Below are 17971 nucleotides of genomic sequence, written 5' to 3' on the forward strand. Positions count from 1 at the left end.
TCGCTTGTCATTGTAAATGGAAGCTTGTAGAAGAAATGACGAAGGTTCTTCCAAAAGCAGCATTAAATGACATGCTCTGGTTTGCCTTGTGTTCTAGCGCCCTCTGCTGGAACATCCATGATTTTAAGCTCTCAAACTGATGAGAAATGCATGATAGTGTAATACAATGTCCTTCTAGTGTTAAAATTATGGCATAAATATATCACAATGACAGAGAGAAAAGCAAGTATTTTATTAAGTATAAAAGTTTTCACTGACACAGCTCTTTTAAAATAAGAACATTAAAATTTAAAGACATCTATAGTTTTGACATTAAGCTTAGTGGCAGAAAAAAAAAATTAAAATTATAAAATAATATTGTAAGAACTAAAATTTACTTAAAAAAAAAAAAGAACAAATCAACTGAACAAGACTCGTTGGACACTTAAAGAGTGGGAAAACATTGAACTTTTTAAAGATAATAGCACACCCTGTGATGAACAAAATCAGATAACATAAAATCCTAAGTACCATATAAACATTTTCACCATTGTAGTCAAATTAGTCAAGAGCAACATCTAAAAAAGAGGGCTGTCAAATATATATAGATATTGAGTGACAGTAACAATGTTAATGCCACTGTATTAAATTCACACACAAACAAAAATAAAACATACATAAATAAGATCTACATTGTCAGACTCCGAAGAGGCAGTCAGGATGTTTGGGTGCTGAACTATCCTCGTTCACAGTGTCCATGTTGAGCAGTCATCCATAGGCCAGGGGATATACCACAAAAGTCCAGCAGTGATAGTTTAACGAAATTTGTTGTTGCCTGGAAAAAGCAGAATTAGATTTGAAATGTGGAATAAAAAGAACATTCAAGTTAGTCTATTGGCATGATATTCATATTTCCAGTATAAGAATCCGTGGCTCTGCTCTTTCCTGGTTTATTTCTCATCTCACTGATAGAAAGTTCTACATCACCATGCAGAGTAGAAGTCCAGCACAATTCCACTGACACAGGGTGTCCCACAGGGCTCAGTTCTTGGTCCGTTACTTTTTATCATCTACTTGCAGCCACTTGGTGATCGCAAGTATGGACTTCGTTTTCATTGTTATGCTGATGGCGTCCAAATCTATCTTACCACCTCCTCTGATATTTCATCTCTGCCTGACTCACTGCATGTATTAGAGAAATCAAACACTGTATGTCCCTGAATTTTCTAAAACTAAATAACAGCAAAAATGAAATAATGCTGATCAGCTCCACTGTACCTCTAAATAGAATGGACCTGTCTTTTGACATTGATATAGTTTTTGTTAAACTCTCCTCCCCTGTATGTGATGTTGATGTTTTATTTGATTCCTGTCTTTCCTTTGTTTCTCATATTGCTTCAGTTGCTAAAAACTCTTTTTATCACCTGCGTTATATCGCACGTCTCCACAATCTGGCTGATGCAGAAACCCAAATTCATGCACTGCTAACTTCTCATTTGGACTACTGCGATGCCTTAATTCGCTTACCAAAAAAAAAACAACAACACACATTACAAGGCTATAGTATGTAAAAATATAGCTACAAGAAGCATCGAAAGCCTAAGTTGATCGTAGAGACCATTGGTGGCAATTGCTCTCCGATCAACTTAGGCTTACAATGCTTTTGGGAAACGCAGCCCAGGACTATACGTAGTGCTCACAAATCCCCTTCTCCATGATCTTTAATGGTTACCTGTTACATCACGTATTCATTTTAAGGTAGTCCTGAAGAAAAGTTTATATTAAGTTAGTTATTAAGCTAGTAGCTACTTTATGTTCCAATTTAAGTAAGAAATTGTGAATAACTGGTCAAACCCTATCCAGGTTTTTTTTTCAAAATTCACCTCGTGTAAGAGCTGAGCTGGGCTGCTGGTTTTCTTTGAGCTCATGTTTGAAAGCCTTGCTGGGGTCGAACCTCTTTGGCACCTGGCTGGACTTGAGTCGATCCAGCTCTTGCTTCTGTTTCCCCACTTGTGCCCTTAACTTGGACACTTCCTACAGAACACATGGACACGGTCAGCTACGCACCAAAACCTTCGAATCAAACAATGACAACTGCCTTATGAATAATGCCTTACTTGTTTGAGCTCCAAGTTCTCCTCTTTGAGTTTGACCATGTGTTTGATCTTCTGTCGCTGGTTTTGATGGCCCATCAGATTAGCATAGGCATCGGCTAACTTGTTCAACTCTGCCTGCGTGGATCCTTTCTCATTCAACAACGCATTCCTCTCTGCTGCAAAGCAGTCCAGCTGTTCCTGATGACCAGAATAAGAGGACACATGAGAGAACTCATCTAGCACATATTAAACCTAAGAGTTTTGTCTACTCTTTTGCCACTATTTAAAAAAGATTTTTTTTTTTTTTTAAATTGTGTAGCACCTTCCACTCTGCAAATCCTTCACAATGTCTGGAAAAATTAGGTGAAATTTAGATTTACCAATGACACTTATTTCAATGACCTTAACAGCACATTCGTGCTGTTACCCATTTCCCATGTGAAGTTTGTTTGCAAAGGCATCTTAGAAGGCACAGCAGCCAAAAAAATGGTCTGTTACATGAAATAAAAACTAAGGCAACCTTAAAATAAAGAGTAACCAAAACTAATAAAAAAAATAAAGAATATGCACGAATACAAAAAAAAAAAAAAAAAAAAAAAAAATCTACAATTTTTTTGCTTACCTGAAATGGTTTAACTTTAGCATAGAGCTCTTCATACAAGTTTCTCCAGTGTTGTGTCTCAGAATCACACGTGCTGAGGTGAACAAATGACAATACGGGGATTAAACAACGCAATACACACGGAGACTGACTACATGAGGACACTATGATGGACTTGAGACCTGTTGAGTGCATCCTAACTTTCTCACCTCTGCAGCTGAGCCTCTGCGAGCTGTTTGTGAAAGTCTTGTCTTTCCTCCTCCATCTGTCTGCATAGCTGTCGTCTCTCTTGCTGCCACTCCACAGCGTGACGTTGAGAAGAGTCTTTTTCCTCCTGCACCTGCCCGCGCAGCTCAGAAACCTGGTTTTCCAGCTCGTCCACGAGGCCCCGCAGCCTGCTGGCTTCTGCAGAACGGCCCTCCACTGACTGCCGCCTCTTCTGTTCTCTCTCCAGCTGAGCCTGAGCCCGCTCTCTCTCCTGCTCCACTTCCACCTGCAGGCATCTCAGCTCCTCACTGTGAGTCTCTGCAGCTCGCTTCAACTCTTTCTCTCTCTGAGCCAGCTTTGTCTGAACTTCTAAAAGAATCCTGTAACACAGTAGTCTACATTTACTTTTCAGTTCAAAACAGTGTGTATTCTAAAGTATGACAACTGAAGTATGATATTTACAGACCTCTGATGGTGTGAGAACAGCGTTTACAGCCTAAACTTGGTGCCATTATTAAAAATAACATGTTAGGTTATAGATTAATATTTTCTGTTTAACCCGTTATAAATAATTAATGCAGTTATTTAAAATGCAAAATGTATATAATGAGAGAGTATATCATGAATCCAACTTCCAAACTGTTTGTCTAATCCTGAACAGCTAAAAAACGCCTATAATAAGCGTTGATATTCAGACTATTTTAGACCAAGCGGGACCTGTGTGACTCAAATGGCGCTTTTCCACTACACAGTACCAGCTCGCCTCGGCTCTGTTTGGTTTTCCACTGTATAAAAGTTGTACCTTTACCTGCTTCCAGGTACTTTTTTTTCGTACCACCTCCGGCGAGGTTCTAAGCGAGCTGAGGCGATACTAAAATGTGACGTGAAAACACGGCAGACTGCTGATTGGTCAGAGAGAATCGTCACTATTCACTGCGTCATCATTGCACGCGCCAGACGGAGTATCCTGAATAAAAAACAACAAAAACAGCATACACTCGATTTCCTCCATTGTTCTGTGTGTGTGGGTAGCGGGTGTGTCTCGCATAAAAGATTAAGTCACGTCAGTTTCCTGCGGCGTCGCTATGACGACCAGGTACTATTGTGGAGGTACTATCTGCAACGGAAAACGGAGCGAAAAGCGAGCCGAGCCGATACTGGTAATGGAAAAGCACCAAAAGAGAAGTAGCTCCGGGTACAATGTTCTTCCGCAAGACACATGCAGTTTTATTTATTAACCACTAGAGTGTCAAGTTACATGGTGCACCTTTAATAAAAATATAAAAAAAAAACTCTTTATACTGTAATATATACTTTATACTCTTTATACTCCACATTAATGTGGTAATTAATAATTTAAACTTGTATGAGCAATTGGTTAAATTTTTTGTTTAAGTCCCCAGCCCCCAGCGCAACATGCTTGTCATGTGACACAGCAGCCACAATAGTGCTGTATGACAAATACATGAAAGTAAGTGGCTGGGTGAAATGTGCGAAGAATAGAGTATACATCATAGATATCTATACAGGATTGTTATTGCTGCTTCCATATACATCAGTGTGTATTTTACAAAATAAGCTAGTACTTATGTGTATTTAAATGTCTGAAACCTAAAATAAACATTATGTGGTTGAGAACACTGAATAGTTGTGATGTATGACAGCACTGAGCGTGTCTGTCTCGGGCTCAGCTCTAGCCAACGCACGAAAGCACATTTGAATTTAGCAGTTGATCACGATGCACTAAACGCTCTAATCACACCAGTGTGATTGTACGCATCAAAGGGTTAAATCTAGGGCTGCAGCAATCGATTCTTTTTGTAATCGATTAATCTAGCACTTAATCGATCGATTAAGTCAAGTCAAGTCAACTTTATTTATATAGCGCTTTTCACAATACAGATTGTATCAAAGCAGCTTCACAGTATTAAATAAAATAGTACATCAGTGTTTGTTTCTAGTGTAAAACGTCCACGTTTGGTAATGCTGATCAATAGTATTGTTGATTGATTAATTAAATTAAGTATCCCCAACTGAGCAAGCCAAAGGCAACAGTGGCAAGGAACTGAAAAACTCCATCAGGTGACCTAATGGAGAAAAAAAAACCTTGGGAGAACCCAGGCTCAGTCGGGGGCCAGTTCTCCTCTGGCGTTTATAAACTAGAGGTCGGATTTAACTGTAAGATTAAAAATATTATATGAATGCCTGGCTGAAGAGATGCGTCTTTAATCTAGTTTTAAACTGGATCTAATCTAGTTTTAATCTAGTTCTAAATTGAGAGCGAGTCTGAGCAACGAACAGTATCAGGAAGACTATTCCAGAGTTTTGTAGCTAAATGTGAAAATGCTCTCCCTCCTTTGGTGGATCTGGATATCCTAGGTATGACCAAAAGCCTCGAATTTAGTGATCTTAAAGAGCGCGATGGATTATAGGGCGATAGAAGATCCTTTAAATAAACTGGAGCTAAGCCGTTTAGGGCTTTATAAGTCAGTAGCAATACCTTGTAATTAATACGGAACTTTATAGGTAACCAATGTAGTGATGATAAAATTGGTGTTATATGGTCAAATTTTCTTGATCTAGTAAGAACTCTAGCGGCGGCATTTTGGACTAACTGTAGCTTATTTATTGAGGATGCAGGACAACCAGCTAACAAAGCATTACAAGTAATCTTCAGCATTACAGATTAATCGGATACATTTTTTGTTGTTGTTTTAAAACAACCAAAACAAATAATGCATAACGAAAATGATGTGGCTGTAAAATGATCAAGCATTTGGCTTTTATTTCTCAAAAAAAAAAAACAGGTATTGATTCCAACTCCAACATTTGGCTCCAAAACTAAGCCTATTTATTGCAATTTTTACCTATTTAGTGTTTATAAGTGCCAGTGCCAACAATTATATAACAATACAGTTAAGTCAACTTACTGTAAAACATGTACAACATGTAAAACTATGAATACAAACTTTGTCTTAATACAACATTACAAAAAAAGGATTGCACCTTCTGCAAAAAAAACAACATCAAAATATACCTAGATGAGGTAGTGAGTGAGTGAGTGAGTGAGTGAGTGAGTGAGTGAGTGAGTGAGTGAGTGAGTGATTTCAGATTCTACAACAGCTTATAGTTGCAATGGAGAAATGTCAACATATCCACATGCTCAGCACTTAGGCTTGCCCTACGTTTTGAGGCAATGTTCCCAGCAGCAGAGAACAAGTGCTCTGAGGATGTTGATGTTGCTGGGATCCCCAAGAAAGACTTTGCCAGCTGTGCCAAGGTTGGATATCTTCTTGCTTGATTTATTCTCCACCATGGCAGTGGATTCTCCTTCTTGGAAATAGGCTGTTCACCAAAATATTCCAAGACCTCCCTCTGCACCGCTCTGCACATCAGCTCATCCTCATCCTCTAATGATGATCCCAGAATACTTTTCTGATGTGATCTACCTGTAGTGTGTGTAGCTGATGTGGTGGCAGTGGCTTCCTCTACCCTTACATGTGTCTGTTTTGAGTCCTTTCTGGCAGCTAGTGCCATTGATTGAATACTAGTTTGGACTTTCAACACCTTTTCTGCAGACAAGAACTTCAGTTTTCTAAACCTGGGGTCCAAAGCAGCATCCAGAAGGACAAGGTTGGGAGCATCAGGTAGAAATTCATACAACCCTTGCCACCTCTCTGTGATCTGCTCTGCAGCAGAAGCCTGAAATGCCTTCACTGGTGCAGTTTCAGGTTCTGCAGTCAGTGTGGACTTTTTAAGGTTTTGGAGCAGCTGTGGAAGGGCAGAGAGGGTGACATACTGTTCTCCACTAAGAAACTCTGTAGCTCCTTCAAATGTCCCAAGGACCTGTGTCAACTCCTCACTGATGTGCCACTGCTCTGGCTTTAGATCCAGGTAGTGGTGTTTACCTCTCGGATTGACTGCTGGATCGGAGAGAGCTGCAGTCACAGGCCATCGCTGTTCCAGGAGTCTTGATAACATGTGAGACCTACTGTTCCACTGGTGTACTGACATCCTGTATCAACATGAGTGGTGGCTGTCCCATCTGCTGTTGTTTTTCTTTGAGCTTAGTGCAGGCCAGTTCACACTTATTGGCACCTAGCAGAACCCACACAACTAGCTGTGCTCTGCACAACTAAATTTAAAGTATGCCCTGCACATCTCACAGAAGCCCACCCATGCCTCTCTCTAAGAATTCTTGCTGCTGCCACCACATTGGCCCCATTGTCATGGACAACTGCCTTTACCTTTTCAAGTGGAATCTCAAATTTGGCAGTTGTCTCCTCTAGCCAGTCTGCGATGATGGCTGCAGTGTGTCTCTCTTCTTGTGGTTAGGGAGAGGGACTTAATCTCCCCCCAAGAAGTGGCATGTCACCCCCAGGTAGGCCTCTGTTGCCACACTGGTCCAAATGTCTGTTGTCAGGGCAACACACTCTGTTTGCTTTAGGACAGCTTTCAATTTCTCTGTGATGTCTCTGTGTTTCTTCTCCATCAATTGTGTGAAATATGTTTGATTAGGGTTAGAGATAAACTGTGCAGGACAGTCGATCGACAGGAGCAGGATTGGGCACCCCTGGGTTAAATACATTGACAGCCCGAATCAATATACTTACCAATCAATATACTTACCAATATACTTACTTGAAAACTGTGTACTGCCACTTTAATCTACAGCTATAAGGGAATATTTTTTTAAAAAGTTTCCTTTAAATTTATGGTAATGATTCATTTTTATAAAAACAGTTCACATTGATCCATTAAATGGTTTGGTAATTGGAGAGCAATATTAGCTTAACAAAAAATAATACAAATAATTTGTGGTGCATGACAAGTGCTGAGCGTGGCAGTCTCTTGCTCAGCTCCAGCCAACACGTGAAAGCACATTTGAATTTAGCAGTTGATCACGTGATGCACTGTACACCAGTGTGATCATGTGTCAAATGGTTAAATAATAACACTTTTTAATATAATTGATTTATTTACATTTTATAATGTTTTATTTAGTATTTAAATTAATTTGAAGAAATAATCATGAAATATTGATTTGTAAATAAGCCATTTATTAATAATGACTGACATTATCACAAAATGTCCTCTCCAGAATCACAATCAGGATGATATAGGACCTCTGTTTTGTGTCGGGGTCCTGATGAGCCTGTTCATTTATTTCGTGATAATGACGTTATTTCTTGGACCACATCAACTATGGGGAAGTGTAGCAGATATTTACTGCAGATCTGTGAGGTGGGACACTGACCTAGCATACTCCTCTTGCTCTTTACACTGCATTTCCTGGTAGCTTATGAGTTTCTGCTGGTCCTGCTGCAACTGTTGCTTCAGTTGGTTCATCTCTTCCTGCAGCTGATGGGTTTGAGCCTCTGCCTTGGCCTTCTGCTCACCCAGAGACCGCCTTGTGCTTATGGAATTACACACACACAAAAAAAAAAACCCTTTGATTAAGACATTTGATGATGGTTGAAAAGGGCATTGGCAATTAATAATTTCTGGGTCATTATAAACTTCCATAGATAGCACTTTATGGTTGTATTTAAAGTTGGCATGAAACAGGAGTTGTGATAGTTCTTCCCTATTGTATTGTGACATACATTTATGAGTGAAATGGCTTTTCACAAAAGAAAAAAAGTAGAGCAAAACTTGATTTTGTCTTTGGGAATTGATTAGATGGTTACTATTGGTCAATCTCATGTGAGTGACAAGTTGTCCTGCCCTCACACCAGTAAACACATCATCAGAGAAAAGAATAGATGTTGTTGCAAGAGAGAGGGGAAGTTATTTAGATTAAGGATTACAAGGGCACATGAATAAAATAAAATTAAATTATGATGTGCAAGGAATAAATCATTTATAATAAGCAATGTTAAATAAAATAAATAAGAATAGTTCATTTTGATTTAATGATGACTTTAAATAAATGAAAAGGTATTTAAAGTAATACCTCTCAAAGTCAGTAGTAACATCTCCCAGCTTGGCAAGACAGGTGTTGTGATCCTCTTCTAGTTTTTTGATTGCAGTCACATGAGCCTCTTCTAAAGCCTGCATCTCAGCACACTTCCTGCCAAAGGACACAACAACACTGGTCAGTTTTTACCAGAGATGCGATTCATCTCAACTCCATTAGAATTTGTTCTCACTTTTCTAACTCAGCACAATTGTTCCGCAGCTCCTGCTCCAGCGTCTGGTTCTTCTGTGTGAGGTGCTGGATGGCCTGCTCACTGCATTGCTCCTGCTTCTCCAGTTCTGACAGCTCCTCGAGCGCGTCCTCAAGCTCCTCGCCAAGCTGTCTCCTCTCTGCCTCAGACTCATCTCTCAGGTGCTCAAGCATGTTAGCCAGGGAGCCACTGTGAGTCTGCAGCAACACACATTAGACGAGCTTTAGAGACATTAGCCTAATCCACAAAGACGATCAAGGAGACTTTGACTCCCTGATTGAGGGACGGCACAGTACAACCTAGTTAAGTCTATTAAGTTGCACTCTTCACTTAATTGTCCCACTCATGCTGGTATAAATCACATCACACTTATTCAGGATTGATTTTTCCTCTTGAAGTACCACAATAAATCACAAAATGGCATGTTAGTAAACTGTTTTCCTAGTCATGGCCCAAGACACATATACAGCAAATGAAATTAATAGGAGAAAAAAAAAAAAAAAGATTTAGTTTCTAAGTCCTTCACAGCAAAGGTCCAAACAATATTTCAATTATTTTAATTAGTGATCTTGCATGCATTAAGTCAAGTCAAGTCAAGTCAAGTCAAGTGTATTTGTATAGCGCTTTTCACAATACAGATTGTATCAAAGCAGCTTCACAGTATTAAATTAAATACAACATTTTTTTGTTTCTAATGGAATTTATTGATTGATAAAATTAAAAATAAATATCCCCAAAATATTAAGTGAAAGCTTGCACAAAAATGGGGTTGAATTGCATAAAGTGAACCTGGTTAAATGGATAAAAGAAATTAGTGACTGCCTGGAATACTTTAGTACTGTGTGTTTGTATGGTAACGTCAGTTGTCATGACATTAAAAGGATAGTTCACCCCCCAAATAATCCTTTCCTCAATCTCATGTTGTTCCAAACCTATAAGACTTCTGTTCATTCTGAAGATAATTTTGCTATTCAGCCATCATTTTTGTCCATTGAAAGTCCATGCAACAAAAACCTTTACACAAGTACAAAGTCATCTCAAAAGTAATCCATATGAATCAAGTGGTTTTATCAAAGTCTTCTGAAAAAAACAACAAAAAAAAACAACAACAATTATTTATGATGAACAGATTTAAGTTGAACTTTTATTTAATTATAAACACTAATCAGTAGACATACTGAGAGTAGATCAGTATAGATAGATAGATATAGATCGACAAACAAAATATTGGAATGTCAGTTTTTTCCGATATCATGCAGACCTAAAACAAAAGCTCATCAAAAGTGGTAAACAGAAGCTCAACTGTACCATGCTTGATGTGAGAATGAACCTCATTGGTTCTCACACTCCATTTATCACATTTGATAAAGGCTTAATGCATGTGCATTGATCAAAGTCTTATGGGTTTGACTGACTTGAGGATGAGTAAATGACAATTTTCAGTTTTGGAAGCTTTAATTTTTAGAATGATTAGTCACATGACATTTAAAGCTCAAAAATGGGAATTGACTCAAACAACAGAGTCCAGAACTAAGTACCCATGAGCAAAGATTTTAAATCACGCACTTCCTGTGCCAATCGAGCAACTGCCATTGAAATGAATGGTACCCAAAACGAAAGCTAATACCGGTGTAAACCACCTACACATTCTCTTAATTACCTTCTCCTCCTCCAGTTGTTTGGTAAGTGCAGAGTGCTCCTCCTTCAGCTTTTCAAATGCCTCTGTCTCAGTCTGCCTGCTCTCCTCCAATGCGTTGATCTCTGCCTTGAGCTCTTGAACCCGTCGCAGACCCTCCTCCTGCGTCCTGGCTGCACACAATCACAAACAAATAATCCTAAGAGGGGTGATCAAATTCATCCCACAATGTGCTTATTTATAATGTGCATCTCATAAATACTCAAGCTTAGTTTTAAAGCTCATTCACCTCTTTCATCCTCCAGCACCAAGCATCTCTCGCCCATGAGCGCCACACGCTGATCCAGCTCTTCCTCGGTCCTCCTCAAGATTTCCTTCACTCGGGCCAGTTCCTGCTCCTGCTGGTGAATCACGCTCCGGGACTCCTCAAGATCCTGAACTCCTCGCTGCATCTGCTCCTCCAGCTCTTTCAGCGAGGTCTGCGAGGCCTGTAGATCCTGCAAGTGCCGCTCCAGCTCACTTTCCTTCTCTTTTAGAGCCTTCTGGGAGTCCTGCAGCTCCTGCTGAAAAATCCGCAGCTCCTCTTCCTTAACTGTCAGCACCTCCTGACAGTCCTGCAGCTCACCGGTGCATTTCTCCAGCTTCTGTTCAACTTCACTGCACAGCCAGCGTAGAGATGAAAGAAGAAGTGAACACTGATACCATAACAACAGCAACAATATGAAAATGCACAGAGTTTTAACCTGAGGTTGTCTTGAGCATCAGAGACACGGCGCTCCATGGTGGATTTGTCCTGGAGCTTAATCCGCAAATCCTTTGACATTGGAGAGTGAGACAGACAGCTTATCTCAAACCAAGCAGCACTTCAAAGACTGATGATTCAACCCAAGCGGTGAGTAAATGTCAACTGGCTTAAGAGAGTCAAATTCTGTTGACCAAAACCAATACCTGAATCTCTTCATTTGCTGAGTCCAAGTAACTCTCCAGGGCTTTTATCTCCTCCCTCAGCCCCTGGATTATGTCTTCATTTGAAGAAGACAGAAAAAAAAAGTCAGATGTAGCCATTAAACAAACTGATTTTTCTTAGCATGCAAACTTACTGTGCAATTTATCCATTTCATTCTCAATCTGCTCATTCTGGGCTCTTGTCTCCTGATGAAGATCCTCTAAAACACAATGTTAAGTAAGAAGCAAAAATGTTAGCTTGTAGCAGAGACAATTTATATGAGACATGCCACTTCCTCAATCCTCAATACAACTATATAAGGAAAACCCGTAACGGCAAAGATGGCGGTTGTATGCACATGTCCCGCCCCTCCCGCTGGAAAGCCAATCATCTGCTTTTAACAGTCAGCAGCTGACCACTAAGGAGCGAATGTACAGTGACGTGACATAACTGCCATATTCAACCTATGCTTTCGCGCTGTGGCTGGCGCTGAGCCAAAGACGGACGCGCTCAGCGCTTGTCATAGGCTCTATCACAACTGTTCAGTGTTTTAACTACATAATGTTTATTTTAGGTTTCAGACATTTAAATACATATAATTGTCTAAGTGCGTGGCACAACACCGGCATTCTGGATAGAGACGTAAATGAAGTTTGGTGTCGTGAACGTGAACCCTTGCGCATGCGTAGTAAAGGTATAACCTGTGGGGAAAAAGGCATTTTAAACCTTATTTTGGGGCAAAGTCATCAAACTTTTTCAGCGATTTTTATCATATTTTACTGCTGTTTCTATACATGCAGTTTTTATGTCCCGGTGACCAGTGAAAGTGCAGTTCTGACTCTCTGCCCAATCATTTAGATAGAAGACTGGTCTTGTTAGTTCGAAATAGCTGCCCGGAGGCGTTGCCAAGATGGCGGCCGAGTGGCACGACTTGCCTAAAAGGACTTTGCTTGTAGTCACTTATGATATGTGATTTGCAACTAAACTTTAAGGAGTCATTTGAATCAATAAATAATTTCTAAACCACTTTACTGGTTTACAAGTCAGAAGCTTCTTAAAGGGTTAGTTCACCCAAAAATGAAAATTATGTCATTAATGACTCACCCTCATGTCGTTCCAAGCCCGTAAGACCTCCGTTCATCTTCGGAACACAGTTTAAGATATTTTAGATTTAGTCCGAGAGCTTTCTGTTCCTCCATTGAAAGTCAATGGACGTGTCACTGTTCACGTCCAGAAAGGCAATACAGACATCATCAAAGTAGACCATGTGACATCAGTGGCTCAATCTTAAGTTTATCAAGCGTCGAGAATACTTTTTGTGCGCAAAGACAAACAAAAATAACGGCTTTATTCCACTATTCATTTCCTTCTCTCTGGGCCTCGTAGTGTTTTTGCGCAGCGTGTCTGTGTTGCACGTCACCACGTAGGCTCACTATTGGCCGACGCTGGTCGTATAAAGTCGTTATTTTTGTTTGTTTTTGCGCACAAAAAGTATTCTCGACGCTTGATAAACTTAAGATTGAGCCACTGATGTCACATGGACTACTTTGATGATGTCTGTATTGCCTTTCTGGACGTGAACAGTGACACACTTCCATTGACTTTAATGGAGGGGAACAGACAGCCCTCGGACTAAATCTAAAATATCTTAAACTGTGTTCCGAAGATGAACGGAGGTCTTACGGGCTTGGAACGACATGAGGGTGAGTCATTAATGACATAATTTTCATTTTTGGGTGAACTAACCCTTTAAATGCCACTTTATGGTTGCAACATGCCTGACTGTACCATTTTACTTCTAAACAAAATAATAACACCACAAATGTTAAAAAGTTTGGGGTCAGTAAAATGTTTAATGTTTTTGAAAAGTCTAAGGCTGCAATTGTGGTGCTTAATATTTGTGTGACAACAGTGATAGTTCTTCTGTGTGAACTACTGTTAGTATTCTGTTTTGAACATGGTCTGACTTATGCTTAGACGCACTGAACATCTGTCAGATAGATTCTATAAAATGGGACTGATCTAAAAAAATATACATTATCAAATATACATTATTAATCCTCACCAAGATCCTGGTTCCTTTCCTGAAGAACTCTAAAAGTTGTTCTGGCAGTCTCCAGATCCGTTTCCAAGACCTTTACTTTCCCCTCTGAGCTGATCTGTAGGAAGCTCAGCTCCTGTTAATAAAGCACAAGCCCACAATTACACTGAGCAACTTGTGAAGTTACACAAACTCCTCTCCATAAAGTGACTTGAGGGAACTTACCTTATCTTTGGCATCCAGTTTATTTTTGGCCTCAATGAGCTCCATGGAAAGAGCATTGATCTTCTTCTTGGTGGTATCTGCAGAGACCTGGGAAAATTAAAGTGCCAAGACATTCCTCAGTAAACTTAAAGCAGTCTACAAAACAACACTTAAGCAACGGAGATTGCAAAACACCCTGGTACAAAAAGACTAGTCACCTTGGTCTTCAGGAACTCATTAACTTTCTTTAACTCTGCAAGCTGCCTCTCGAGAGAAGCCACATTGGCAGCAAGGCCAGTCTTCTCTCTGACAGCCATGAGCAATTTAGACTCCAACTTCTTCAGCTCTTCCTCCAGGGTCAGCAGCCTGCGGTCCTGCTCTCCTCTCTGCTGCACCAAAGATCGGATCTATACTCCAGCATTAGAAGTGACAGTCAAGGTTAAGAGAAAAGGCCAAAGAAATTGATCAGGCCTCAAAACAACAAATGGCCATCCAGGAAATGTTCAAAACATTTTGAAATCTACCTCTTTCTCCAGAAGTCTCTGATGTTTCATTTCAAGTGTGAAACTATTTTTGTCTTTTTTGGAACTTAATGCATCAGCCTATATGAGGAAAAAAAGCAAATAGTAAAACAGCATAGCAAATACTATTAACTGATATACAGGTAGATATTCAATTTACTGACAAATTGTCTGTTTTTAGACACTTTGGTGAACTCTAAAAAGGGAACTGACACTATTAGCTCACCCAAATCAAAGTTGTACATTTTTAAGATATTTAAAAAGTCTTCAAATAATGTCAACCTCAAGTTGTTCCAAACCTGTAGGAATTTCTTTCTTCTGCTGAACACAAAAGAAGATACTTTGAAGAATATGGGTAACCAGACAGTTGATGGGCCCCATTGACTTCCATAGTATGGAGAAAAAATAAAATAGAAATAAAAAAATACTATGGAAGTCAATGAGGCCCATCAATTTTTTGGTTATCCACATTCTTCAAAATATCTTCTTTTGTGTTCAGCAGAAGAAAGAAATTCATACAGGTTTGGTATGTCTAATAAGACAAACACAGGAACAAAATAGTTACATTACAATACAGTCATTTTAAAAAGGATAGTTCAGACAAAATTCAAAAAAATGTGTCTTCATTTACTAGTTTCCAACCTGTATTCTTTCTTAACCTGTATGACTTTCTTCTGTGAAAAAAATTCTATTTTGAGAAATGTCTCTGTATATTTGTCCATGCAATGAATGTCAAGAGTGTGCAGGTTGTTTTGGACTAGAGACTTTCATTATATGGATAAAATCCTTTTTGTTCTGTATAAGAAAAATCATGGAATAGAAGGTGTACAACTGTATTAAACTAATACTTCAGTATGGTTGACCACTAGCAAATAATTACAAATTCAGATCTTACCAAACCATCAACAGACATGGTCCTCCGAACTGGAGACATGGGTACTTCTTTTGAAGGGGATGGCAGGGGTGCCTCTGCTGATCAGCATAAAAAAAAATAAAAAAAAAAAAGTAAAAAAAAAAAGTTTAAATATATTAATCAATGTTTCTTATTCTTAAAGGGATAGTTCACCCAAAATTGAAAATTCTATCATTAATTACTCGTTTGAAACGACATGAGCGTGAGTAAATGATGACAGAATTTTCCTTTTTGGGTGAACTATTCCTTGAAGGTTCAGATGGAAAATGTTATCTTAAATGGTGGTTCAAGAAAATCTGCTCTCACTTTTGGAAGCTGTTCTGAAGCGCTCTGCTTTATGAAATGAAACAGCTCCCTTCAGCTCACCAGACTTCACATCATATGTACCAGGTGGAGGAGCACAACCTAAGGATACAAAATACCAAAGATCAATAATCAAAGTTTATGAATATAAACCTCTCACAATCATTGAGGTAACGTTAGCTGGCATGTATTCCAAACAGCTGAACAAACATATTCAGCATTCATTTTCATATCTTTAAGTCTTCATTTTATGTCTATTTTTTTTTTAGCTTAGAAATAACAATGCACGCCTTACAGTTATTGCCTCGTGACGTACTGCTGTGCATTTGATAAATAAACTTTGATTTGATAGTCTGGCAAAATAGATAGATCGCAGCTGCAAGAAAACAGACGCTTAACAAAGAAAACGGTATTAAATTATAAAGCTGAGCATGAAAGTGAGAACTAACCATGTAACTTTACTTTAAGTAAAATCACCTGAATCATTAATAATTAAACTATTTAAACTCACATAACTGCATTCAACTTCATTCACATCGTAGAATAATGGAACAGACGTATGAAACTTACCAATATTTTCGTTAAATCTCTTTAATGGAGCTCTTGAGAAAGACATGACCGATAAGAGTGGTCGAAAGCCCAGAGACTGTTGAAAAACGTACTTAAATTGTTTAATTGTTTAAACTTTGAAGATAAAACTACCGTCCGTCAACAACAACTCGTTTACACCCGCTGAAATTTTGAAATGGTAACCCCGCCCAAAAGAGCCTGCGAAACGACATTAACCAATGAAATTGAAGAATATGCGACGAACAGTAATGTAAACCAATCAGTAACGACATCGTGCTTTACGTCACATCTGGTAACGTAGCGTTCTCCCGAAATTCAAAGAGTGCATTTCTTTTAAGTAATGCCCTCCCTTTCTTTCTTTTCATTCTCTTGTTTTTAGTAACTGTCTAGTTGTTTTTGTTTTGAGCTGTGGTGTTGAAGTGTTTTCTTTAACTATTCTTTATATTTCTGTCATTTTTAATACTTGTGTTAAAATTGTATTGTTCTTCACTGTAAACTGAATGTTCAAAAAAAGCATTAAAAAACAGACAAACAAAAAACTGCACGTGCATGCGATTTAGAGTCAGATACAAGTTTACTGGGCTCATCATATTTGTGTCTCCTCCGGATGGCTAAAGTTTTTATAGGATTAACAGCTGTAGTAAGTAACTGGTAAATATTCATAGATGCAACTCAACTTTTATAAGTATAAGTGAAGAGTTCAGATGCAAAAGCCTCTAAGTGCCATCTGAAATTTTCTTTTAGAATGATCATTTTTATCAAGCTCGTATATCTAAGTTCAATAATTTCACTTAAATGACAATGCAAATTACCTATTAATTGTCATTTAAGTGAAATTACTGAACTTAAATATACGAGCTTGATAAAAATGATCATTCTAGAAGAAAATTTCAGATGGCACTTTGAGGCTTTTGCATCTGAACTCTTCAAGTGTCTTTCTTAACAAAAGTACAGAGTACATGTGTATTAAAAAAAACATACTTTTAGAGAATGAATTTCAAAACATACTGTGGCAAACAGGATATTTGGCAAACAGGATATTTGCGTGTGACTTTGCTCATTTGTAAGTGAGTGAGTGAGTAAAAGCATCGGGCAAAGAAAGAATAATGTAAAATCACACAAATACACGAGAAAGATTTGTTTACTTTTATTCAAAAACTTACTGTCTCCAGACAGATACAAATCAGAAACATTACAGTGGATAACAGAGGACAGGGAAACGGTTATGTATGAGTTTATATCTCTGAACAGGGATAAGTGATAATAATATGTTTAAAATGTTAACAGAAAAAAGCACTAGAAAATTAAGCTTTACGTTTAAATGCATGTATATTTACACAATCTATTCAGCAGTTCAATGAATGTAGTGGTGAGGAACAGAAGACAGTTTAAGCCGAAGGGCATTTACTTTCATAAATTCAAAATCTGTCTGCACACCTTTTAAATAATTACACTCATGCCATTTCAGAAATGTACTTTTCCTTTTCTGATACGAAAGGAATCCAATGTACCTCACATAAAAGTTTCAACATGGAAGATTTCTGTTTGACAACCACCCAACCACTTTTCCTTTTTAAAACAAGGACATTTTAAGGCCAAGGCATGGAATGATTAAAAAGTATACCCCAGACAAAATGCACATGTCTGCAATATAAGTTCATGTATTAATGTATTAGTTAAGCTGTGTAGAGCTGCCGAACGCAATGCTGTAACATTTAGGATCTCATAGGACGTTATTGTTACACTTTGAATATTTCATTTGGGGAAAAACAAAATCAGAGCTG

The 17971-nt window shown here is 38.5% G+C and overlaps 1 protein-coding gene across 2 annotated transcripts; it reads right to left on the bottom strand.

The window, feature by feature from the left end:
* Window positions 1–127: 127 nt before the first annotated feature.
* On the bottom strand, window positions 128–16380 carry hmmr (hyaluronan-mediated motility receptor (RHAMM)). 2 transcript variants are annotated; one of them, XM_081382524.1, is made up of 20 exons: window positions 16188–16380; window positions 15621–15719; window positions 15297–15373; window positions 14405–14482; window positions 14099–14287; window positions 13902–13988; window positions 13701–13812; window positions 11790–11855; window positions 11638–11711; window positions 11433–11503; window positions 10979–11346; window positions 10714–10862; window positions 9036–9250; window positions 8840–8956; window positions 8141–8299; window positions 2886–3263; window positions 2698–2770; window positions 2097–2273; window positions 1863–2013; window positions 128–814 (listed from the first exon to the last, which is right to left on the bottom strand). In XM_081382524.1, the coding sequence occupies exons 1-20, from the start codon at window positions 16231–16233 to the stop codon at window positions 795–797; spliced, it is 2706 nt and encodes a 901-aa protein (XP_081238650.1). In that variant the 5' UTR covers window positions 16234–16380; the 3' UTR covers window positions 128–794. The 2 variants fall into 2 exon arrangements, with proteins under 2 accessions (XP_081238650.1, XP_081238651.1); XM_081382525.1 differs by lacking the exon at window positions 16188–16380 and adding an exon at window positions 15913–16053.
* Between the last annotated feature and the right edge of the window lie 1591 nt (window positions 16381–17971).

This window comes from Scardinius erythrophthalmus (assembly GCF_964197995.2).
Source record: "Scardinius erythrophthalmus genome assembly, chromosome: 13".
NCBI classification, from domain to species: Eukaryota; Metazoa; Chordata; class Actinopteri; order Cypriniformes; family Leuciscidae; genus Scardinius; species Scardinius erythrophthalmus.